The 26,301-nt window shown below is 44.8% G+C and overlaps 1 protein-coding gene across 4 annotated transcripts in view; it reads left to right on the top strand.

Annotated features, from left to right (window-relative positions):
* Positions 1-1,853: 1,853 nt before the first annotated feature.
* Positions 1,854-26,301, top strand: part of KDM1A (lysine demethylase 1A) — a 48,892-nt gene continuing 24,444 nt past the window's right edge. Inside the window, exons 1-6 of one of the 4 annotated variants that reach the window (XM_073615448.1) lie at positions 1,854-2,370; positions 16,789-16,954; positions 20,098-20,231; positions 21,674-21,752; positions 21,834-21,926; positions 24,150-24,256. In XM_073615448.1, the coding sequence (XP_073471549.1) occupies positions 2,053-2,370; positions 16,789-16,954; positions 20,098-20,231; positions 21,674-21,752; positions 21,834-21,926; positions 24,150-24,256 (897 nt within the window). In that variant the 5' untranslated portion in view covers positions 1,854-2,052. Of the gene's footprint in view, positions 2,371-16,788; positions 16,955-20,088; positions 20,232-21,673; positions 21,753-21,833; positions 21,927-24,149; positions 24,257-26,301 lie in introns of all 4 variants that reach the window. The other 3 variants (XM_073615447.1, XM_073615450.1, XM_073615449.1) reach the window with 3 other exon arrangements.

Raw genomic sequence — 26,301 nt, 5'->3', positions numbered from 1 at the left:
TTATTATTTTTTTCCCTAAGGAACCTGGAAAGCATTGCACCCATGATCAGTGGATCGGGGGGGGGGGGGGGGGGGCAATGCCAGACTCCTGCAGACAACCCATGCAGCTTTCAGCCCGTACTTCCAAACTGGCGGACTGTTTACAAGCTGCAAAGCTTGTGAATAAACTACGAGGCCACTTATCAGGGACCCCACAGTCAATTCAGAACTACAAGCCGTCAGCTACAATGGATGATGGTAGTTGTAGTTTGTGCATTTTTTCATTTTTTTTCTTATCTTTTTTTTTTTGTCATAAACAGACAAAAGTAAAATAGATATACTTACCTAAATTTCTGTATTTCTTTCGCAACACTCCATCACACATTCCCAGGGCTTTCTTCATGCGTCTTGAGGGGATCCTGATTTCCTTTATTTGGGCTGGGAAGCCAACCAGAGTGGCAAAACGGATCCTATACCTTCCCCTTTCGGGAGGAGGATTGGTGCTCCCTAACTTCCTACTGTACTAATGGGCGGCAGTCCTGGTTACGGTGTGCTGGTGGTTCTCCCAGCCCAAACAAAACCCAGCCGTTACACTGGAGGCAGCCATTCTGGGGTCCTATGCGGCTCTGAGCAATCTGGTGTTCAGGGGGTTAAAGCTCACCGTTCCCTGACCACCCCCATGAGGACCACAATAATGGACCCGTACGCACGGTCGGATTTTCCGATGGAAAATGTGTGATAGGACCTTGTTGTCAGAAATTCCGACCGTGTGTGGGCTCCATCACACATTTTCCATCGGATTTTCCGACACACAAAGTTTGAGAGCAGGATATAAAATTTTCCAACAACAAAATCCGTTGTCGGAAATTCCGATCGTGTGTACACAAATCCGACGGACAAAGTGCCACACATGCTCAGAATAAATAAAGAGATGAAAGCTATTGGCCACTGCCCCGTTTATAGTCCCGAGATCTATAAATCTGACTGTTACTGGCCACCACAATTATTTTTCTTGATTTCTTTTAGTGTTTCTTAAAGCCAGAAAGTTGCCATTTGAAATGCCTTTAGTTTTTGGCCATGTCTGTAATCTGCTTTTTTTCTACAACAATAAACAACTGAAGGAACATCCCCAGGGACTGGTGATTCCATAATTTTTGCCAGGGGTTGTATATACTGCACATAGACTCCCCTTGCCCTAGGCACAGTGCCACCTACAGGACAGAAGGATGCCTGCACCTTCCCATACACTATATATACTGTACATAGACCCCCCTTGCCCTGTAGCATTAGCACAGTGCCACCTACAGGACAGAAGGATGCCTGCACGTCTATGGATGGAAAGTGACAGGAAATTGCACCCTGTACTGTTGTCACCAGAACAGGAAAAGAGGTAGTTTTAACCCTTTCCAAACTACAACTCCACCCAAAACTAAAACAAGTAGCTTTCAGTGTGTGATAGAGCAGGGAAGGATTAGAAGCCCTGTCTGGTTGAATGGCTCATGCTGATTGTCCTGGTGAAGATGGCAATGGGCACAGGAAATATCTCATAGGGGTCCTCCCCAGGAGGAAAGGTGCTGGTCAGGGTTCCAATAGGGATTCCTGTTGAGTTCCAGGAACAGGAAGTAATTACAAATCTCCCCAAATAAAAACCTGGCAGGGGGGGTTCTCACGCTTTACCCCTAAGCCTGGTGCTGCATACACAACTATAATGGCCATCCAGTGAGTCGTGCGAGTCCTAGAGAGCCCAATCCGGGCACCAGCTAGAGGTGACTGAGAGTACTGCAGCATCCACACGCACACACACACAGTCACGTGGTAAAGAGCCACTGATACCCTGAGGGGAGGGGCGACCGCGGCGGAGACTGCAGGTGAGGAAGGGCGCACAGCGCGAATGGGCGGAGCTTGCGGTGGGCGGAGTGTGAGAGAGCAGGCGGCGCGCTCCCGCTCCAGACAGCCGTGTTGGTCGCCGTGCCCGCAGACACAAAGCTCCGTCCGCCGGTGTATATCCGCTCCTAGAGCCCTCCCCCTGCTCCCCCGGGCCCTCCCCCACTCCGGAGCCGCCATCTATTCCCAATGTTAGCTGCAAAGAAGCCAGAGTCCAGCGGGGGCGGCGGAGGAGAGAACGGAGCCGAGTCTCAACCCCCTATGCCTATATCTGTCTCCTCCTCCTCATCATCATCTTCATCCTCGTCTTCTTCCTCCTCCGGGATCATGGCGTCCCCGGACACCGGGACCTCCCTAGAGAGAACCCCTAGGAAGAAAGAGAGGACCTCCCCCGGGCCGCCCACTGTACCCGGGATCATGGCGGGTGGGGGAGGGGGAGACAGAGAACATGGGGGACAACCGGAGACCCCTGAGGGCCGAAGGACCAGCCGGAGGAAGAGGGCCAAGGTGAGAGCACACATACTGACCGATCTCATCTCTATTCACCACACACACTGACCGATCTCATCGGCCGATCTCCTTTCTATTCACTACACGCTGCCTGATCTCATCTCTATTCACCACACACTGTACAATCTGATTGGACGACCCCTTCATATTCACTACACACTGTACAATCTGATTGGATGATCCCCTTCATATTCACCACACACTGTACAATCTGATTGGATGATCCCCTTCATATTCACCACACACTGTACAATCTGATTGGATGATCCCCTTCATATTCACTACACACTGTACAATCTGATTGGATGATCCCCTTCATATTCACTACACACTGTACAATCTGATTGGATGATCCCCTTCATATTCACCACACACTGTACAATCTGATTGGATGATCCCCTTCATATTCACTACACACTGTACAATCTGATTGGATGATCCCCTTCATATTCACCACACACTGTACAATCTGATTGGATGATCCCCTTCATATTCACCACACACTGTACAATCTGATTGGATGATCCCCTTCATATTCACTACACACTGTACAATCTGATTGGATGATCCCCTTCATATTCACCACACACTGTACAATCTGATTGGATGATCCCCTTCATATTCACCACACACTGTACAACCTGATCTCTCTCCTTCATATTCACCACGCACTGTACAATCTGATTGGACGATCCTCTTCATATTGGCCACACACTGGGCAATCTGATTGGATCATCCCCTTTGTATTCGAGACACTATATAGTTTGGTTGTATGTTTTTATGATGGTCATACTCTGTACAATCTGGATAATCCCCTTTGTATTACCCACACACTGTGCAATCTGATTGGGTGATCCTTTTTATATTGGACACAGACTAAACAATCAGATTATATAGAGCATAAAAATAATATACAATCCGATAGTACAGTGTGTGGCCGTTATGACAGAGATGCTACAATCAGATTGTATAGTGTGTGTTACCATCATAAGAGGCTGTGCAATCTGATCATACACTATACAATCAGTTGGACAATCGCTTTATATTGGCCACATACTGTAAAATCTGATTGGACCATCTCCTTTATGTTGGACATGCACTGTACAATCTGATTGGACAATCCCCTTTATATTGGACACATGCTGTACAATCAGATTGTACAGAGTATGAGCAGCATAAAAATATTATCCAATAGTACAGTGTGTGGCCATTATAAAGGGTATGGTATGTGTCCATCATAAAGGAGATAATCAGATTGTATAGTGTGAGGCTGTGCAATCTGATCATATATAATTTTTCTGCTGATCATACACTGTCCAATGTCCTTTATGTTGACTGTACAATCTGTATGGTGGTTTTGTGCTGATCATACACTGTGTCCATTCCTCTCTATGACGGTCATACACCCTTGGTTCCTTTCCTGGGGGATAATAATAATGAATTTCTATCTGTCAGCCCATGTGATGGGTACTCCACACACACAGAAGTGGGTTTTGCTCCCATTATAATTTCAGTCGGTATGTTATCGATGGCGTCTGTTTTCACCATGTAATCTCATGATCTGATATCCAGTCGTATTCATGAGCAAAGGATCTCCATTCTGCTGATTGGTGGAAATCGTTAATATTCCACACTGGGTGATTGCGTCAATGTAAAGCCATCGGGAGGGAGGTTGGGGCTATTTGATGATGTGATGGAATCACGTCTCAATCACATAATGAAACAGAAGCCTGTGTGAGCACCATTTGGTTGGCCATACACCATACAATCTGATGATTGTAGATCTAAAGGGGGTGGTACAAGGGCCTGTCTGATTGGATAATATTTGAATCTATTAGTTTGGGGTTGTCCTTGTGTAGTTTTGGTAACTCTTATGGTGATCATACATGTAATGATCTGATTTGAACGATTGTTTTGGAGTCTATGTATTACTGAACAGGCACACACCATGCAATCGATTGGTTGTGTTCTATTTAATTGTATTTGGCCTGAACATATAACCTGTTTGTAGTAAAGTAGATGGATCAGTCGATGTGATGACTTTGCACTATGACACATAAAATGGTTGTGTGGATCATCCAATCGTATTTTCCTGTTGGACAGTAAACATAACCGTGCAATTCTATATATAATGGTTGTGTGTGGCCACCATCAATCAGATTGTATGGTGTATGACCAACTTCCAGGAGATGGGTGGTTGTGTTTGTAGGTCAGGCTGCTGATTGGCTGTTCCTCCCAGCCCTTGTAGGTCATGTGTCCTTGTATGTGTCGTGCTGCAGATGGGCCATGTGATAGCACTGCAGTAGCCGTGGTGCTGTTCACTTCCTGGCTTTGTACACCATCTGCTCCAGGGAACAATGGGCCCATTAGAAGGAGAGGAGATCATACAAAGGGCCGGGCCTGAACACAGCTCCCAGCTTTTGTTATCTGAGGGGCCCATTCTCCCAATGGAAGGGGGCCCTCTACATCCTATAGTGACTGGAGGCTTTTCTATGGCACCACCACTGGATTGATCAGCGCCCCCCGCTGGTCACATAATACAAGCCATTGTGGCCCAGTCAGTGCTGACTGGAAGAGGATTATGATGTCGTGCTGGTTATGACAATACAACAATAAAAAGGAAAGGCACACAGGAGGGCCAAAACCAGCCGCAGAGCCTTAAGCCTCATACACATTACTGACAGCTCCAGTCAGAGCCGCTTTACTAACAATCCAATGTTAGTACAGCAATCTCCCCTGCTGAGCTACTGTGTTATGACGGGGGGAACATTCCATACCACCACCCCCCCCCCCCCACCACCACCACCACCACCAGAACATACCGGGCAGCAGACCATTTTCAGTCAAACGAAGCCAGCCGAACCGTCCGATCGACTCCAGTACATGGGACAAATGTTGGTGTCAGTGGGGAGGAATGGCGCCCTGTCGTGGGTGTCAGTGGGGAGGAATGGCGCCCTGTCGTGGGTGTCGGTGGGGGAGGAATGGCGCCCTGTCGTGGGTGTCAGTGGGGGGGGGAATGGCGCCCTGTCGTGGGTGTCGGTGGGGGGGGAATGGCGCCCTGTCGTGGGTGTCGGTGGGGGGGAATGGCGCCCTGTCGTGGGTGTCGGTGGGGGGGGAATGGCGCCCTGTCGTGGGTGTCGGTGGGGGAGGAATGGCGCCCTGTCGTGGGTGTCAGTGGGGGGGGGAATGGCGCCCTGTCGTGGGTGTCGGTGGGGGGGAATGGCGCCCTGTCGTGGGTGTCGGTGGGGGGGGAATGGCGCCCTGTCGTGGGTGTCGGTGGGGGAGGAATGGCGCCCTGTCGTGGGTGTCGGTGGGGGAGGAATGGCGCCCTGTCGTGGGTGTCGGTGGGGGGGGGAATGGCGCCCTGTCGTGGGTGTCGGTGGGGGGGGAATGGCACCCTGTCGTGGGTGTCGGTGGGGGGGAATGGCGCCCTGTCGTGGGTGTCGGTGGGGGAGGAATGGCGCCCTGTCGTGGGTGTCGGTGGGGGGGGAATGGCGCCCTGTCGTGGGTGTCGGTGGGGGAGGAATGGCGCCCTGTCGTGGGTGTCGGTGGGGGAGGAATGGCGCCCTGTCGTGGGTGTCGGTGGGGGAGGAATGGCGCCCTGTCGTGGGTGTCGGTGGGGGAGGAATGGCGCCCTGTCGTGGGTGTCGGTGGGGGGGGAATGGCGCCCTGTCGTGGGGGGGGAATGGCGCCCTGTCGTGGGTGTCGGTGGGGGGGGAATGGCGCCCTGTCGTGGGTGTCGGTGGGGGAGGAATGGCGCCCTGTCGTGGGTGTCGGTGGGGGAGGAATGGCGCCCTGTCGTGGGTGTCGGTGGGGGGGGAATGGCGCCCTGTCGTGGGTGTCGGTGGGGGGGAATGGCGCCCTGTCGTGGGTGTCGGTGGGGGGAGGAATGGCGCCCTGTCGTGGGTGTCGGTGGGGGAGGAATGGCGCCCTGTCGTGGGTGTCGGTGGGGGAGGAATGGCGCCCTGTCGTGGGTGTCGGTGGGGGAGGAATGGCGCCCTGTCGTGGGTGTCGGTGGGGGAGGAATGGCGCCCTGTCGTGGGTGTCGGTGGGGGAGGAATGGCGCCCTGTCGTGGGTGTCGGTGGGGGAGGAATGGCGCCCTGTCGTGGGTGTCGGTGGGGGAGGAATGGCGCCCTGTCGTGGGTGTCGGTGGGGGAGGAATGGCGCCCTGTCGTGGGTGTCGGTGGGGGAGGAATGGCGCCCTGTCGTGGGTGTCGGTGGGGGAGGAATGGCGCCCTGTCGTGGGTGTCGGTGGGGGAGGAATGGCGCCCTGTCGTGGGTGTCGGTGGGGGAGGAATGGCGCCCTGTCGTGGGTGTCGGTGGGGGAGGAATGGCGCCCTGTCGTGGGTGTCGGTGGGGGAGGAATGGCGCCCTGTCGTGGGTGTCGGTGGGGGAGGAATGGCGCCCTGTCGTGGGTGTCGGTGGGGGAGGAATGGCGCCCTGTCGTGGGTGTCGGTGGGGGAGGAATGGCGCCGTGTCAGGGGGAATGGTGCCCCATTGTCGGTGTCCCATTGTTGCTGATGGTGGGAGGAACAATACCCCAAGGGCTAGATGAAAGAAAGCAAAGGGCCGCAGTTTGGAGACCACTGATCTATAGTCCACAGTGCTGATCGAGTAGACACTTTCCAGAAGTGCAGTTGAATAAAAGGCGATCGGTAGATCATCTTCTGTTCAACCACAGTGGCCATATGTGGTTCAGAATTCATCTTGTTTCTGCTGAACTGGCCATATTTCAAACCATGTATGACTATCTTAAGGGTGGGTACAGACCATTTGAAATTTGTCCGGTTCCGCAGGGAGCAGCCAAATTTCGATCTGTGTAGCCATCCGTGTTTGACGGAAGTCATTCGTTAGACCAACCTCTGTAGAACAGACACATTTGAAAACTTTCATTGCTCAATGACTGCAGCTACTGATTAGTGTAATCTGATAAGAGGAGCCCCACTGTCAGAATACGTTACAGCAGGGAGGATTCTTACAGCTACCTCAGTTGTGCGGATGGAGGAATCCATTTGTTTTTTTTTTGTTTTTTTTCGTTCATCTTACCAGCTGAACAAAAAGAAAGCAAAGAATACGTACCCATCTTAAATCTGTATGAAAGATCTAAATGGAAATCTAGGAAATAGAGGGGGCACCTGTAAATGTCATTTAAAGCCCAACTCCCAGTAATTCAAAAAAAAAATTCCCACACTGCCAGGGTTAAAACACTTGTTAACTCCAATGCCCTGTACACACGGTCGGACATTGTTCGGACATTCCGACAACAAAATCCTAAGATTTTTTCTGACGGATGTTGGCTCAAACTTGTCTTGCATACACACGGTCACACAAAGTTGTCGGAAAATCCGATCGTTCTGAACGTGGTGACGTAAATCATGTACATCGGGACTGTAAACGGGGCAGTGGCCAATAGCTTTCGCCTCTTAATTTATTCTGAGCATGCGTGGCACTTTGTGCGTCGGATTTGTGTACACACGATCGGAATTTAAACAATTGGATTTTGTTGTTGGAAGATTTTATAGCAAGCTCTCAAACTTTGTCGGAAATTCCGACGGAAAAAGTCCGATGGAGCCCACACACGGATTGTGTTGTCGGAAATTCCGACAACACAATCCGATCGCACTTTTTCCATCGGAAAATCATATCTTACAAATGATCATGGATTTTTTTTTTTTTTTTTTTTTATCTGCATGCTTGTCTCATATTGAAAACCCAGAGGTTACGAAAAGTCTCGTACGACAGAATACAAATTTGAGAGTGATGTAATGTATTTCTTTTATTTCTGAGCATGCGTGGTCTTGGTCACACTTTTTTTTGTACAAATACTATACTAATAAATTACACAAAAATCGTTTGTTTTGTTATTGTACAAGAGAGTTTGCTGCTTTTCCCTTTGGATATTCTCACTTAAACGGTCGTGATCAGCTCTCGAAAGCTGTGCACTAACGATCAGATTATCGGATGATCGCTTCAAAAGCGGCATTTTTCCTCAGATTTTCTGATCATGTGTACTAGGCTTAACCCTACTCCACACTTTGTAAGCTTCTGATTGTGTAATAGGGATAACTAAGGGAATTTCCCTCACTTTGGAGAGATTTCCTCTGACATCCTTATGTTTAAAAGGCACAGGAAGCTCTAGGAAATCTCCCCAGTTGGACAAAAATAACCTTATCCTACATTAAATGACTATTATTATAAAAAAAATTTTTTACGTACTGTCACCAGTGCAGTGTGATCATATAATTGGTGTGGCAGTGATCAGGGATACTGATTTGCGACAGTCTAGAAAAAAATAAGTTTATTTATTTTTTCTTCTTTGCATCCACTCATCAGGGAGTTTTTTCTTGCTTATAACCATGATGATCACTGTTGTATGCAATAGTTTTTAGATGTCATGAATGGCTTTCATTAATGACACCTTGTAATCTGTGATTGGCTACAGTTAATTACAAGGTATAGGGTGCTATGATTGGGCCAGGTACCATGTGATAGCTGTGGGCTAATCACAGCATCACAATACTAGGCAAACCATTCATGACTGTTTGTTTACATTGGTCATAGTGATCACATGATTACCATCATAGTGATCACATGATACCCAGGTTCCTCACAGCAGCCGGGTACCGAGCGCCATGATCTCAGAATCACCCCACGGGGTGCGCTACTGCGCATATGCCAGGCAACTTATGTTGCCTGGTCTGGCTGTGCCGCCTGTCCACACTAAAACTGCGGTGGGTGGCAGGCAAGTGGTTAAAATTAAAAAAGATAAGGTTAAGCAGAACATGGCCCAATGATTTAATAGTTTCCCAAAACTTCTCAAGGCATGCCTTGAATATTTGTCACAGTTTTGTTCTGTGAAATCAAATGTCACACCATGAAATGCCTGGTGTCATAACTGATCACGTGCGGCACCGTGGTAACTGCAGATCAGAGGTCAAGATGGCGGCTTCCTTGGCTGTAAAGGATAGGAGGGTATAGTTCTACTTTAACCACTTCAGCCCCGGAAGGATTTAACCCCTTAATGACCAGGCCATTTTTTTGTGATACGGCACTGTCGCTTTAACTGACAATTGCAGGGTTGTGCTACGTTGTACTCAAACACAATTGATGACCTTTTTTTTTTCCCCACAAATAGAGCTTTCTTTTGGTGGTATTTGATCACCTCTGCGGTTTTTATTTTTTGCGCTATAAACAAAAAAGGACCGACAATTGTAAAAAAAAAAATAAAAATTTTTTACTTTCTGCATACATATCCAAAAAAATGTAAAAAACAAATTTATTCATCAGTTTAGGCCGATATGTATTCTACTTATTTTTGGTTAAAAAAAAAATCGCAATAAGCGTATATTGATTGGTTTGTGCAAAAGTTATTGCGTCTACAAAATAGGAAATAGATTTATGGCATCTTTTTTATTATTTTTAATTTTTTTTTTTTTTTTTTTTTTTTTACTAGTAAACGCGGTGATCTGCGTTTTTTTTTTTTTTTTTTTGTTTGTTTTGTTTTATTTCGGGACTGCGATATTGCGGCGGACAAATCGGACACTTTTGACACATTTTTGGGACCAGTGACATTTATACAGCGATCAGTGCTATAAAAATGCACTGATTACTGTATAAATGACACTGGCAGGTTAGGGGTTAACTAGGGGGGCGATCAAGGTGTTAACTGTGTTCCCTGGGTGTGTTCTAACTGTGGGGGGATGGGACTGACTAGGGGAGGAGAGAGATTGGTGTTCATACTCAGTATAGACACACGATCTGTCTCCTCTCCCCTGAGAGAACCAGGATTTGTGTGTTTACCCACACATACCCCTTTCTAGTTCTGTAACGAGCACTCGCATAGGCTCTGGGGACACACTTCGGGTGCGCACGTGTCTTAAAGAGCCGAATAACTGTGGCGGCTGGTCCAGACACGGTTAATGAGTGAAATAAGTATTTGATTCCCTATCAATCAGCAAGGTTTCTTGCTCCCAGGTGTCAATCAATCAGATTCCAATCTCTCCACCATGGCCAAGACCAAAGAGCTGTCCAAGGATGCCAGGGACAAGATCCAAGGCTGGAATGGGTTACAAGACCATCGCCAAGCAGCTTGATGAGAGGGTGATAACAGTAGGTGCAATTATTCGCAAATGGAAGAAACACAAAATAAATGGTCAATCTCCCTCGGTCTGGGGCTCCATGGAACATCTCACCTCGTGGAGTTTCAATGATCATGAGAACGGTGAGAAATCAGCCTAGAACTACACGGGAGAATCTTGTCAATGATCTCAAGGCAGCTGGGACCATAGTCACCAAGAAAACAATTGGTAACACACTACACGTGAAGTACTGAAATCCTGCAGCGCCTGCAAGTTCCCCCTGCTCAAGAAAGCACATGTACAGACCCGTCTGAAGTTTACTAATGAAAATCTGAATGATTCAGAGGAGAACTGGGTGAAAGTGTTGTGGTCAGATGAGACCGAAATCAAGCTCTTTGGCCTCAACTCGTCGTGTTTGGAGGAGGAGGAATGCTGCCTATGACTCACTGACAAACATGGAAGTGAAAACATTATGCTTTGGGGTGTTTTTCTGCTAAGGGGACAGAACAACTTCACCACATCAAAGGGGTGATATACTGGGCCATGTACCATCAAATCTTAGGTGAAAACTTCCTTCCCTCAGCCAGGGCATTGCAAATGGGTCTTGGATGGGTATTCCAGCATGATCATGACACAAAACACAACAAGGCAGCAAAGGAGTGGCTCAAGAAGAAGCACATTTAAGGTCCTGGAGTAGCCTAGCCAGTCTCCAGACTTTAATCCCATAGAAAATATGTGGAGGGAGCCGAAGGTTTGAGTTACCAAACGTCAGCCTCAAAACCTTTATTGACTTGGAGAGGATCTGCAAACGGGACAAAATCTCTCCTGAGGTGTGCAAACCTGGTGGCCAACTACAAGAAACGTCTGACCTCTGATTGCCAACAAGGGTTTTGCCACCAAGTTGTGTTTTGCGAAGGGGTCAAATACTTATTTCTATCAATTAAATGCAAATCGGTTTAACTTTTTTCAATTGCATTTTACTGGATATTTTTGTTATTCTGTCTCTCACTGTTAAAATAAACCTACCATTAAAATTATAGACTGATCATTTCTTTGTCCAGTGGGCAAACGTACAAAATCAGCAGGGGATCAAATACTTTTTTCCCTCACTGTAGAGGAGAGTTCAGGGGCTGCTGAAAAAAAAAAAACACCCAACTGCTCCTAAACGTCCGTTTACCAGCAGCAGTGTACATGAGGCCTAAGTGACACTTTCTGATGACCAGTGACACCAATGCAGTGATCAATGTATAAATGACACTGGCAGGGAAGGGGTTAACACTAGGGGCAATCAAAGGGTTAACTGTGTTCCCTCTGTGTGTGTTTGAACTGTGTGGGGATGGACTCACTGAGACAACACAGGGATTGCTGTTCCTGATTACTAGGAACAGCTGATCTCTGTGTTGTCCTCTTTCAGAACAGGGATCTGCCTTGTTTACGTAGGCAGATCCCTGTTCTGCCTTTCTGTGGAGCAATTGTGGGTGGCCGGTGGACATCGAGCCCGCCAGACCCGTGTGTGCGCCCACAGTATCTCATGCATGAAACAACGTACAGGTACGTAGTTCCACGCAGCCTGGCCGCCCTGCCACAGTACATGGGTGGTCCGGAAATGGTTAAAGCGGAACTAAACCCTTCTATCATTTTCAGCCAAGGAAGCTGCCATCTTGGCTTCTGTTTAATCTTCAACTGCCATGGTGCTGCACATGTGATCAGTTATGACACTAGCCATTTCATGCCCTGATAGTTGGGTTAAGAGTGTGCCACTGTATTTAGTTCCACAAGAGACTTGAAGGATGTAACTATAACTTCTCTATGCTACCTTGTTTACTGTTTGAAACATCCTGTGCTAAGGATTTCCTTTTCCATTCATACTGTAATAAGTAGCTTTCCTTGTGCTGATGTTAGAATATGAGTGCTTACAAAATTTGAAGGGAAATCCTAAATCGACCTCTAGTGGGGTAAAAGTCAGTTATTTGAATATTTGTCATGCATGATATAAGGAAGGGTTGAAAACCTTTCTTTTCCTGTAACATTGTCAGTGCTACATCTGTGTACTAGAGGGATGATGTCAATGACTGCTCAGGTGGAGGTGCTGACTGGGTGACTCCGCATGAACATTCCCCTGATGTACAGCTGTGGCCAAAAATGTTGACATTGACACACATATATTACTTTTCACAAAGTCTGCTGCTTCAATGTTTTGAGATGGCTTTTGCCAGAAACTCCTATAGTATACTAAAGTATAATTACAAGCATTTCATAAGTGTCAAAGGCTTTAATTGACAATTACATGAAGTTTATGCAAAGAGTCAATATTTGCAGTGTTGATCCTTCTTCTTTTTGCAAGACCTCTGCAATTCACCCTGGCATACCGTCAATCAACTTCTGGGCCACATTCCGTCTGATGGCAGGCCATTCTTACGTAATCAGTGCTTGGAGCTTGTCAGAATTTGTGGGGTTTTTTTTTTTTTTTTTATTGTTCACCAGCCTCTTGAGGACTGACAACAATGGGATTAAGGTCTGGGGAGTTTCCTGGCCATGGACCCAAAAATGTTGCTATTTTGTTCCCCAAGCCACTTAGTTATCATATTTGCCTTATGACAAGGTGCTCCATCATGCTGGAAAAGGCATGGTTCGTCATTAAACGGTTCTTGGATGGTTTGGAGAAGTTGCTCTCGGAGGATGTTTTTGTACCATTCTTTATTCATGACTGTGTTCTTAGGCAATATTGTGAGTGAGCCCACTCCCTTGGCTGAGAAGCAATCCCACATATGGTCTCAGGATGCTTTACTGTTGGCATGACCCATGACTGATGGTAGCGCTTACCTTTTCTTCTCCGGACAAAGTTTTTTTTTTTCTGGATGCCCCAGATAATCAGAAAGGGGATTCGTCAGAGAAAATGACTTTACCCTAGTCCTCGGCAGTCCAGATCCTGTAATTTTTGCAGAATATCAGTCTGTCTCTGTTTTTCCTGGAGAGAAGTGGCTTCTTTGCTGCCTTTCTTGACACCAGGCCAGCCTCCAAAGGACTTCTCCTCACTGTGTATGCAGATGCGCTTACACCTGACTGCTGCCATCCCTAAGCAAGCTCTGCACTGGTGGTGCCCCGATCCCGCGGCTGAATAAACTATAGGAGGTGTTCCTGGCGCTTGCTGGACTTTCTTGGGCGCCCTGAAGTCGTCTTCACAAATGCAGTGGAAATGTTTTTTTGGGATTAGTTGCAATTCATCTGATCAGTCTTCATGTCTTTCTGGAGTATATGCAAATTGTCACCATAAAAACTGAGGCAGCAGACTTTGAAAATGATTATTTGTGTCATTCTCAAAACTTTTGGCCATGGCTGTACAGTGCATCCGGAAAATATCACAGCACCTCACTTTTTTCCCCTTTTTGTTACGTTACAGCCTTATTCTAAAATGGATACAATTTTATTATTTTCTATAAACAATACCCGATAATGACAGCGTGAAAGAAGTTTGTTTGAAATCTTTGCAAATTCATTAAAAATAAACAAACAAAAAAATCACATGTACATAAGTATTCACAGCCTTTGCTCAATACTTTGTTGAAGCACCTTTGGCACCAATTACAGCCTCAAGTCTTTTTGAGTATGATGTTACAAGCTTGGCACTCACATTTTTGGGAAGTTTCTCCTATTTCTTCTTTGCAGAACCTCTCAAGCTCCATCAGGTTGGATGGGGAATGTCGGTGCACAGACGTTTTCAGATCTTTCCAGAGATGTTCAATCGGGTTCAAGTCTGGGCCACTTCTTTGTTATCTTGTCTGAGTGCTTAGGGTCATTGTCCTGTTGGAAGATGAACCTTCATCCCAGTCTGAGGTCCAGAGCGCTCTGGAACAGGTTTTCATCAATGTCTCTGTACATTGCTGCATTCATCTTTCCCTCGATCCTGACTAGTCTCCCAGTTCCTGCCTCTGAAAAACATCTCCACAGCATGATCCCGCCGCCACCATGCTTCACTGTAGGGATGATATTGGCCAGGTGATGAGCAGTTCCTGGTTTCCTCCAGACATTACCATTCAGGCCAAAGAGTTCAATCTTTGTTTCATCAGACCACAATTTTGTTTCTCCTGGTTTTAATTTGCATATACTCCATAATGTTATGAAGAGTGATCCCCCTCCTCCAGTCACAGAGACCTTTGCATTCTCTGAAAAAATATATAAAAATTGGTGCCGAATGAGCGTTCTTCTGTTGCTTCTGCAATATCTGTTCTGGAACCACAAGTCTCTGCCAGACATTCATTGCTTACTATAATGTTGGGGTAAACCTAAAAGTTTTAGGCCCTTTTTCACATGGGCTGGATCTGTTTTCCTCAGCTGGGGTCTGTCCGCTGATCCCCTGCTGAGCTGAGCAGGTGGATGACAGGTCCATGTCTGCTCCGTTTATGCTCAGTGGACACGGACACAGCCCGCTCTGCTCTATGGGCAGTTGGATGTAAATGGACTGCCTGTCTGTGTTCACCTGACTGCCCTTTGATCCAGTCTGGCCAGATGAAGGGGATCCGGTCCTCTATATTTCTGCTAAATTGATGGTAGGCGGGTGTAAACAGAATCAAGTCCGTTTACATCCACCGCTCCACACAGTAGGATGGAGGATCTGATCTGGTCCGCTGCCTGAAAAACAGACAGGCGGACCCAATCGGGCTGCTCGTGTGAATAGAGCCTTAGAAGAACGCTGCAGCCGATGTGCAGCACACACTTCATCAGTGTTAATTTGATTTTTACAGTGCACATGTCCAAATAATATTGTGGCCAGAGTTCAGCTTTAATTCTTCTTCCTTTCTTTTTTTTTTTTTTCCATTTCAGACCTTCGTCACCTGAATGGACAGGTCCCTAAATGCTGGTACCTCTCTATACAGCGCTCAGCCTCATCCAGCTGCAGCCTGCCATAGACTGACAGACTGCATGCAGCGGAGCTGAACACTGTACCTCTCCCTCCAAGGAAGCTGGTATGCACTGCAGCTGGATGGCCCCCTGTGCAAGGGGCCCAATGGGTTAATCTTTCTAAGGGCTTGTTCACACCAGCCTGCATACTAAAACAATCTTTATTTTGGCATGCGTGCTAGTGTCTGATGTGTAGCGACCGTGCTTTGCATTGTTGAATGCAAGGTACTGTTTACCATTTTTTAAAGTGGAACAAACAGTAAGCAGGTAGGATTTTATTGCAGGAGAGACATGCAGTGTCTCTTCTGCAATAAAATATACCCGCCTGCTTGCTGAGCACTGGCCAGTCTCTGTGTGTCAGAACGAATGGATGCGTTTTCAATGCATTTCAACAGGGAGGTGCGTTTTTGGTGTGTTTTCTTTTTTTTTTTTTTTTTCTATTATTATTTATTTTTTTAACTGGCCAGCAAATGCAGCAAGATTTTTTTACACAACGGACCAGTGTGAAGACATACATAGAATTTAAAGGGATGCATTTTTCTTGAACTAAAGTTGCCAAAAAGTCATAATCATTTAAATTCATATTAATTAAAAAGTTGAAATATACATTTTTCCTTTTTTTTAATTTTTTTTTATTTTACTGTCATTCTTGGTTTCAGCCAAGTGCATCCTGAAGTTTTAGTACCAAAAATTCCATTTGATGCACCTCCCCTAGTTTTTTTTTTTTTTTTTGTTTGTTTGTTGTCCTTTCTCACATTGATTCGGAATGGGAGAGTCCTTCTAAAGGGAAATGCATAATCATAATACTTAGTATAATAAATTATAACCACCTTAGCACAATCAGTGTTGTAATGTAAAAAGCTGCAGTATCTGCATCCCTTTAGAAGTACTGTGTGTGTGTGTGTGTGTGTGTGTGTTTGTGTGTGTGTGTTTGTGTGTGTGTGTGTGTGTACACCTACCTTTTTATTGTAGGTTGTGCCTAAAACTTGACTTGTATCTCAGACTTTTGGGAAAAAAAAAAAAAAATAGCCCTGAACCAAACCGAGGCAGTAGTTAGATTTATTGTGGTGTTGGTGTAAAGAATGCTGTCAGAAATGACATTTGACAATTTTGCAATTGCAGATTGGACTGAAGGGTGGTTTTATATCAACATTAAACGTCAAAATGGTTTGGCAGTTTTACAAAGGTTATGTCGGTATGTTGTGTGTGTGTGTGTGTGTGGGTTTTTTTTTTTTTTTTTTTTTTTTTTTTTTTTTTTTTTTTTTTTGTTAGTGGTTTTTTTCTTACATTTACCTCATTGTACCTTTTTGAGAGCATGGATCCATTTGGCTCCTAGTCCTGGCGTCTGGCTGCTGATAACTGGGACTAGTCACAGAAGAAAAAGGAATGCCATTTCATTAAATGACAGTATTACAGTTTGATGCATCATTTTTGCAGGTCGAGTACAGAGAGATGGACGAGAGTCTTGCCAATCTCTCAGAAGATGAGTATTATTCAGAAGAGGAGAGGAATGCAAAGGCTGAGAGGGAGAAAAAGGTCCCCCCACCTCCTCCCCAAGCTCCTCCAGAGGAAGAGCCTGAAAGTGAGCCCGAAGAGCCCTCAGGTAATCCTTAACTGTATTTTATTTCTTCTTAGTGACAAATACCCTTTACTGTTTATCAGAATGTCTACTATATAACGGGTTAAAGTGGTATAAAAGTCAACTTTATTTCCTAAACAAGAAAAAAAATAACAAGTGCTTTTATTTTCCCCTTCAGTGTTTTCATTTTCAGTTGTCTTTTGGGCTGCTATGTTCTGCTTTTTTTTTTTTTTTTTTTTTTTTTTTGTTTTTTTTTTTTTGTTTCTGTACACCCGAGAGCGTTGGAGTCGTGTGAGGCCCAGCAATGTGCGCACTCCCGCTCTGTACTACAACACTATGTGCAGCTGTTCCCAGCACAAGAGAGACATAGAACAAAAGCCACTTCTACTCCTCGACAGCAGTGATTGTCAGTGGCTCCGTGCCCCTCTCGTGTTCGTTGTGTGTGTGTGTGTGTGGCCACCATAATTTAGGGTTATAAACCCTTTAAAAATAAGTCTCTGTTCACACCGGTGTGACTTGTCATGTGATTTGATAGTGCCAAATCACACAACAAGTCGCACCCTATTTGTGTCTATGAAACCATTCTAATCGGGCAACTCTGACTGGCACCAATTTGAAAAAGGTTCCTGCACTATTAGTTGTATTATGGGATGCTACTTGAGACCATACAGTATATGCTTAATCTTCCTGAAGACCTAGCTACATTTTTTTTCTCCATGGAATCAGCTTCACACCCTCCCCCCCCCCCCCCCCCCCCTCCCCCCCATCTAGGCCAAATTAGAAGATGAAAGCAAGATTGAACATGTTTCCCCCTTACATAGACTCCTCATACATGGGGATCATGATAGAGTTGTTCTGTAAAGCTACATGTTGTTTTTTGCAGACATATTGTCATAAAAACCATATTAGTAATGTTCATGGTCCATTCTTTTAACGTTACAGAAATGTCAGATTTCTGATGGGACATTATTTAACCCTTTGACGCCGGCCGCACACATATATGCGTGCTTTCTACACGCTCCCAGCACGGTAGCCAGCAAGTACTAGAAAACCCCTGATGCATACTTGCGATCGGGAGCTTTCTGATCATGTGACAGCCAATCGTAGCAGTCGCATGATCCGAATGTCCGCCCCCTGGCTTTTAGAACTCTTAAAGGGCCTGGAGGCAGTGGGCGTGAAGAGGTTAACGTAAATGTGTAATCTTTGTTGTTTTTTTTAGAAATATGTATTTAGGGATCAGCTTAATTTTGAAAGAGAAGTATGGACTTTTGTTTATTGTAGAATCATACTTGCCTAGGTGGATGCAGCATTGGTCTCCTACTCTAACACAGAGAACTGAGCGATCAAACACCACCGATCACTTGCTTCTCAGGGGTCCCTGAGCAGGGAACTGCCGACTGTCAGTCACAGCTCTCTGCTCCACCCCCTCTTCACTCCCTGGAGCTCTGGGCTGTGGAGGGGGTGGGAGTGGCCGGCTCAGGCTTTCAGCGGCTCGTTGAGAGGCTGAGCCGGGTGCCAGTCCAGGGCTGTGGGCAGATCCCAACTTCATTGTCGTGATGTTGCTTGAGCCTGGATCGGCTCTGTGACATCAGCCAACAGTGGACTTGCTGAAAATGGGTCACAGGAGTGCAGAAAGAACTGCACTCCTGTGATCCACAGGATAAGTACAGCCAAATGAGCTTTGGCTGTACTTCTCCTTTTTAAAATCTTATCAGGTTGTTTTTGATGGTTTTAAGAACCTTGTTTCTGTATATAGTTTGTATATATAATATAATATGTACTTAGGGCAGCCATATTTTTTTTTCTTTTGGATTTTTCTGAATCTGCATCCAGCATTGCAGAACTACACAGTAGTTGTGCTTTACTGTGCCTTCTGATAAGTCGGCTTACTCATACACATTGCACTACGCCCTTTTTTGTTGCTGCTCTATTAGAGAATGAATTACTAAGGCTTCTTTCAGACAGGCAGCATTGCTTACTGCCCTCTAAAAAGTGATTCTCTGATCCCTTTTCAGAGGGTGGTGTAGCAGTGGTTGGGAGGCATTCACGAGGCATTGGGGTGTCTTCCATTGAACTGGGAAATGCTTGATTTTGACAAGGCGGTGCTCCAGTTTACAATGCCATCACTGCAAGGCAAAGCAGCATGGCCTGTGGGCGGACCTGATATGGATGGTCTGATCAGGCGGACCTGATCAGACCATCCATAGCTCTCTGTGGAGCAGCAGATGTCAGCAGACTTGTGTTCGCTGACATCCGATCCTGTCTGCTAAACACAGCGGATCTGATCAGATGACAGTCAGATGGAAATGGATTGCCTGTTTGATTCCATCCGACAGCCCCATTGAGAACAGCAGAGGCAGTGTCCGTGTCTGCTCTGCATAGCGGAGTGGACATGGACCTGTCATCCGGCTGCTCAGTGGGTAGATCCCCTGCTGAGCAGGTGGATGCGCCTTATGGAGAACGCCCATGTAAAACCAGCCTTAAGAAGTTGAAAATCTTCACTGAATAAATTAGGGGACTATTCACTTCAGTCCAGTCACTTGAAAAGCAGCTTCCTGTTTATTTTATCTGCACATGATTGGGTATATAAAGTGAAGCACATTTTCAGTTTGCTTTCTTTTGGCTGATTTAATAAAGTGACTTTTTACTCAATCTGTATATAATCATTTTTACATAACTACTGAATAAATAACTCTAAGGCCTGGTTCACACCTATGTGTTTTTAGTGCCTTTTGCAGAAACGCATTACAGTCCATTTAACATGGCTTCCTATGCGACACGTTCGCACCTATGCTTTTTTCAGCCTCTGCATTTTTGGAAAGGGCCAGGGACCTTTTTAAATGCAAAACTGTTCAATTTTTGGTTTAATAGACTTTAATGGAGTAGCTGTAGAAAAGCATGTAATGCGTTTTTGCCATAATTTGCGTTTTGTGTGTTTTTAATCTGCCCAACAACAAATTGGCCAAAAAAAAAAAAAAAAAGCATAAAAAATGCAAAACATCAAAAAACATGTGAATAACGCAGTGCAAAAAGCACTGCAGAAACGGATCAAAAGCAAACTGCATATGTGTGAACCGGGTCTAAATGTGTGTGTACTGATAAACATGCTTTCCCACGGGTTTTGACAGATTTGCTTTATGCAGACTAAACTCATTTAGTATATTCAGGTGTAGAGGGTGCAGCTTTTCAGAGCAGACTTCCACATGACAGGATGACATCTCAAGAGGCTGCATGCTTCCCAGATATCATCAGCGGCCCACAACCAACTCAAAAGGTCTTCCTTTACATCCGGAATCGCACAGTAAGTGGAACAAAAGTTTTCATCTGTATATGCTGTAAGGGTTTTTTTTTTTTTTTTAATTGTAATACAGTGAGGGGAAAAAAAGTATTTGATCCCCTGCTGATTTTGTACGTTTGCCCACTGACAAAGAAGTTACCAGTCTAGAATTTTAATGGTAGGTTTATTCTAACAGCGAGAGACAGAATAACAACAAACAAATCCAGAAAAACGTAGTACAAAAAAGTTATAAATTGATTTGCATTTTAATGAGTGAAATAAGTATTTGACCCCTTTGCAAAACATGATTTAGTACTTGGTGGCAAAACCCTTGTTGGCAATTAGAGGTCAGACGTTTCTTGTAGTTGGCTGAGGGAAGGAGGTTCTTACCTAAGATTTGACGGTACATGGCCCCGTCCATAATCCTTTTGATGCGGTGAAGTTGTTCTGTCCCCTTGGCAGAAAAAAATCCCTAAAGCATAATGTTTCCACCTCCACGTTTGACGGTGGGGATGGTGTTCTTGGGGGTCATAGGCAGCATTCCTCTTCCTCCAAACACGGCGAGTTAACTTGATACCAAAGAGCTCGATTTTGACCACAACACTTTCACCCAGTTCTCTGAATCATTCAGATGTTCGTTAGTACACTTCAGATGGGCCTGTACATGTGCTTTCTTGAGCAGGGGGAACTTGCGGGCGCTGCAAGATTTCAGTCCTTCGCGGCGTAGTGTGTTACCAATTGTTTTCTTGGTGACTATGGTTTCAGCTGCCTTGAGATCATTGACAAGATTCTCCCGTTTAGTTCTAGGTTGATCCTCACCATTCTCATGATTGAAACTCCACGAGGTGAGATCCTGAATGAAGCCCCAGACCGAGGGAGATTAACAGTTATTTTGTTTCTTCCATTTGCAAGTAATCGCACCAACTATTGTCACCCTCTCACCAAGCTACTTGTTGGCGATAGTCTTGTAACCCATTCCAGCCTTGTTTATGTCCTACAGTCTTGTCCCTGACATCCTTGGACAGCTCTTTGGTCTTGGCCATGGTGGAGAGATTGGAATCTGAATGATTGCTTCTGTGGACAGGTGTCTTTTTTTTTTTTTTTTTTTAATACCGGTAACAAGCTGAGATTAGGAGCACTGCCTTTTAAGAGTGCTCCTAATCTCAGCTTGTTACCTGTATAGAAGACACCTGGGAGCCAGAAATCTTGCTGATTGATCGATTTATTTCACTCATTAAAATGCAAATTAATTTATAACTTTTTTGAAATGCATTTTTCTGGATATTTTTGTTGTTGTTTTGCCTCTCGCTGTTGAAATAAACCTACCATTGAAATTATAGACATTTCTTTGTCAGTGGGCAAACGTTCAAAATCAGCAGGGGATCAAATACTTTTTTTCCTCACTGTAAATGCAGAAGTGGACTTATTTCTCACTTCCATTCCATTTGTCTTCTCTTTCATTAAAGTTGCAGTTGTGGTTAGACAATCCAAAAGTTCAGCTAACGTTTGAGGCAACCCTTCAACAGCTGGAAGCTCCTTATAATAGTAAGTTGCATTTCACCCATTTTGGAAATGGCAGTGCACATGTTTGCAATAGACTGCTAACAAGGTTGTGTTATTATTTAGGTGACTCTGTGCTGGTTCACAGAATACACTGCTATCTGGAAAGGCATGGATTAATCAACTTTGGTATTTACAAAAGACTGAAACCTTTGCCTGGTAAGTAGTCAAAATGATCAGTCGTCAGACTTACTCTCATTTTGTCTTTCCATTTCTTATGTCTCTGTATTTGGCAATAGGAAAATGTTAATGAGCTCTTTTTTCAGAACACCACAGTCGCCATGGTATGTTTACAATCTAATTTATGCTACCTGAATGCTGTAGAGTCCAGCACTGTGTTTGGCCGCAGGTTTTCTCGCCCCAATTTCTCTTTTCACCGACTTTATTGAGAACAGCGGGAGCCGTTGGCTCCTGTTGCTGTAAGTTAGGAGGAAGGGAGCAGAGAGCGTGGCTGAGTCGCGCTATGTGCGTCTATGGATGCATACAGCCTGGCTTGGAAGAGTGCCCCCATAGCACAGGGCTTGCTTTAGGGGCACTAGGAGAAGAGGAGTAGTGGACAGTGCTTGTGGGGGACTCCAGAACAGCCTTTTCTGTGCAATATCCTTGCACAGAGCAGGTAAGTATGCAAACCTCTTAATTTTTTTTTCCCCCTAAAATAAAAAAATTAATAGAGTCAGTATATATGCAGTAGGTGGTCCGGAAGTGGTTAATATCCCTTTTAAAGGTCTATAAAAGAGCTTGTAGAATAAATATATTTGTAAAGAGACCCCAAGCTCCCTAATGTTATTGCCATTTTATTTTAATATCAAAATGCATTAACCATTTACATTAACAAGGAAAGGTTATTTATTTTTATTATTAATTTTTTTTAGATAAAGGATAAGTTCACCTTTTTGTTACATGTTGCATCCGTATTCAGGGTATAACCTGTTACAGATGCAGCAGCCCCTGATCCTCTGTTTTGACAGCAAGCGGGGGATCTTCTCCCCCTTCTTGCTGTCACAATTTAGAAAAAACTTGGCCATGTGGGGCTCTGCCCACCCGGCCGCATCATTTCTGTGAATGTGAAAATTACCATTTGCGGCTGTTGGCTTGTAGTTCTCAATGGACTAACAGGGTGCTGTTGAGCACTCTAGGTAATTCATTGAGTCTTTTTCTGTCATTGTGTAACTGCCTGCCAGTACTAGCAGACAGCTTACACAGCATATCTGCAGAAGTCCTGCATTGCACCCATGATCTGCAGACTCCTAGTAAAAAAAAAAAAAGAATGAATGCACTTAATTTTTTTGCAGGAAATTAAAAAAAAAAAGGAGGTGAACTTATCCTTTTTAAAGTAATCTTTTTTTTGTAATTTTTGTCAGTCTGTTTTTAATGGTGCGTAATGATTTGTTTAGTCAGGGCAGCTGTGCATTAAATGGGCATTGCATCCTGCATTACTGCTACCTCTCACAATGCAAATCCGAGGTGACTGACTCGACAAAAACAATGCCCTCCCATTCAGCTGATATCTTAGCGGGGAGGTCTATTGATGGTATCGGTAAATCTGGTCTCCCTTTAGCGGCTAACTTATACACTTTTTTACATTTAATACAATAATTACAGAATAGAAGAGCAAGCCTGTGATTGTCACTTTACAAAAAAACTAAATATATGGAGAGCATGTTTGCTAACTGAAAGTACACGGTACATTTGCTTTAAAGGATAAGTTTACCTTTGGGGAAAAAATAATAAATGCACATATCTTTTGCAGGGAAAAAAATACTCAATTTTTTTTTTCCCCCTGCAAAGCAGCTTGGAAAGCATTGCACCTGTAATCAGTGGATCAGGAGTGCAATAATGCCAGACTCTTGTAATTTTGTATTCCCACCCTGGCCTGCTCACACTAGAATGAAACGCAAGTATGGTTTGCCAGAAGAAATTACTCTGTACACCATGTTGTCAACGTAATGTTTTATAGCTGATGGGTACAGGTACATTTTTCGGGTGGTTTAGTACCCAATTGCACATTGCCGGAGCAAGTAGACAAGTGTTTAAAAGCATTATAGCTCTCAAGTGCTCCTTGTCAAACTTGGGACATATTCACACTGGTCTGTTTTATTACAAGAAACCACTTGCATTTTGCTGTATAAAAATGCATGTAGATTAGAAATCCCATGCTTTCCCAAGGGGCTGGTTGACATCTGCAGTATGTGCTGCAGTTTAGTGTAAAAGGGCAACTATACAGGCCCATTGACGCCTGTTAGCACACACGCTGCATCGTACATAGAACAGTGTGTATCCAGTCTGAGCCAAGTTCTTAAAAGTTCTTGATAATGCGACATTGCTTCTTGTAATACCAACTATATTTGTGATGTTTGACTGCTGTTTTCTTATAACCATTAGTCAAGAAAACAGGGAAAGTCATCATCATTGGCTCCGGAGTGTCTGGATTGGCTGCAGCTCGCCAGTTGCAAAGTTTTGGCATGGATGTTACTGTTTTAGAGTCAAGGGTAAGTAGTAAATATTTTTTGCATGTGAAGTATAATTCTTTACACTAGAAATAAGGTCTAAAACTGATTTTTAATCTTGTTTATGCTGAATGCTATAGAAGTTTACCTCTGCCTTGGATCTTTTAATAGGGACTTTCGCTTTACTGTGCAAGCATAAAGTGTCCCTCACAAGCTACAGTGGGACTCCTTTTCTGCTTTCGTTGTGGGCTGACAGACGTTTGATTGGTCATGCATAGTGTTGTACTGTTGTATTCAAATACATGTGTTTGGTCCAGCATGGTGAATTTACAGCTCATAAACATGGCCATATCAGTGTCCCTTCACAACCGTATGGAAATGGCAGCTCCTGTCCCCTAGCGTCCTCTATTGCCAAGACGTATACAGGACCTGCTGCATAAGGTGCTTAGTTGCCAGAAAGGGAAGCAGGCAGTCCATAATTGCTGTGCGCATGTAATTGTTGGCACAAACTTTTACATGCGTACATTAAACATGGTCAATATGCAGTCTGCGTGGATGTAGATAACTCTTTTGTTTGGTGTGTGTGTTTGTTTTTTGTAAAGCTGAACACAGTTCCAGGTTACAGAGCTGTGACCATGGGCCCATTGTTTTAACATACAGCTGTGTTCAGATCTGTAAGGAATGCACGTTACAAATCTGAACACAGTGTATATTAATCCTGTTACTGTATCACTTTTTTTAAATCAGAAGTTTGTATATTAGCTGACCTCTAGATTTGTACTGGAATTTTAAGGCTCGGTTCACATGTATGTGAATTGGATGCTTTTTGAACTGCATCCAGTTCACATGACAAGTGAACTGAACTGGCTTTCTATGGAGCCGGTTCACATCTGTCCGGGCCAGCCACAGTCAATTTTTAAAGAGTCCTGTATGTTTTTCAATCCGGTTCAGGTGTGATTTCAAGTAAAAATTTGCACCTGAATCGCAGCTTAACAGGTGAATGAATGTCTACCTCTACGATTCCTTATGCTATATCTGTATTGTATGAGATGCTCAGTCGTTGGAGAGCAGGGGCAAACCTATCTACATAAGGGAGTGGGAGAGAGACCTTCAGCAGGTCTTTTACCTAAACACAGTTGGACCATCTCTAACGTCTCACACATACGAGTTCGGTGGACACGAAAATGTGGGAAAATAGTTTTAAGACACTCACCTGGTGGTATAGGGTTCCCTCTAAGCTTGCTAGGATGTTCCTATCTGTACCTGACACTTGCTGGAGGGAATGTGGCCTCAGGGGCTCATTCCTCCACATTTGGTGGGAGTTCCCTAAGATACAACCCTACTGGCAAGGTATACAATCTCAAATCAGGACTATTCTGGACATTGGGATTCCCGACTCCCCGTTGGAGTCACTGCTGCACGTCCCCACCATTCCTCTCAGCCATTACCGCAAGTCCATATTGCCTCACCTACTTAATACGGCCAGACGGTTAATTCTGATATATTGGTAGAGACAACAAATTCTTACACGAGGTGAATGGATCCTCTTGGTGAATAATATATTGGCTGCGGAGGAGTGGATGGCGACATGTAAAGACCGCTGTGAGAAGTTCTATAGTATATGGGCCACTTGGATATACTACACTGGCAAGGCCACACTGAGCTCTCAGGGGATTTCACCCATTGCAACCCCTCTCCCTGATGGGATTGGGGTGGCTCCAGGTCATTGGCCAATGTACCCGGTACCGATCTGATTATGTCATTGAGTGTTGTTTTGTTATTTCCCTCTTATCCCTCTTCTCCTTATCCCTCCCTAGTTTCTCATCCACGTTACGGGGTCTGTTACCTTTTTAGGCTCGGTTCACACTGCAGCGATGCGGAAACCCTGGGAATCTACTGCGTGTTCCTGCATCGCATGTCTCCTGGTGGCAGTTCACACTGCCCTATGCAAACTGTTGGGAGTGTCAAATAATAAAAGTTAATGACGCCCCCAAATCCGTTCCTATATCGCAGTGCGATTTGCAAATTTGGACAGGAATAAGATTCTGCTGCAGACCAAAAAAAGGGTCCTGTGCGAGTTTTGGTTC

Source organism: Aquarana catesbeiana, linkage group LG02, assembly GCF_042186555.1.
Source record: "Aquarana catesbeiana isolate 2022-GZ linkage group LG02, ASM4218655v1, whole genome shotgun sequence".
Taxonomy (NCBI): Eukaryota; Metazoa; Chordata; class Amphibia; order Anura; family Ranidae; genus Aquarana; species Aquarana catesbeiana.
This window is presented reverse-complemented; position numbering and strand designations above follow the sequence as displayed.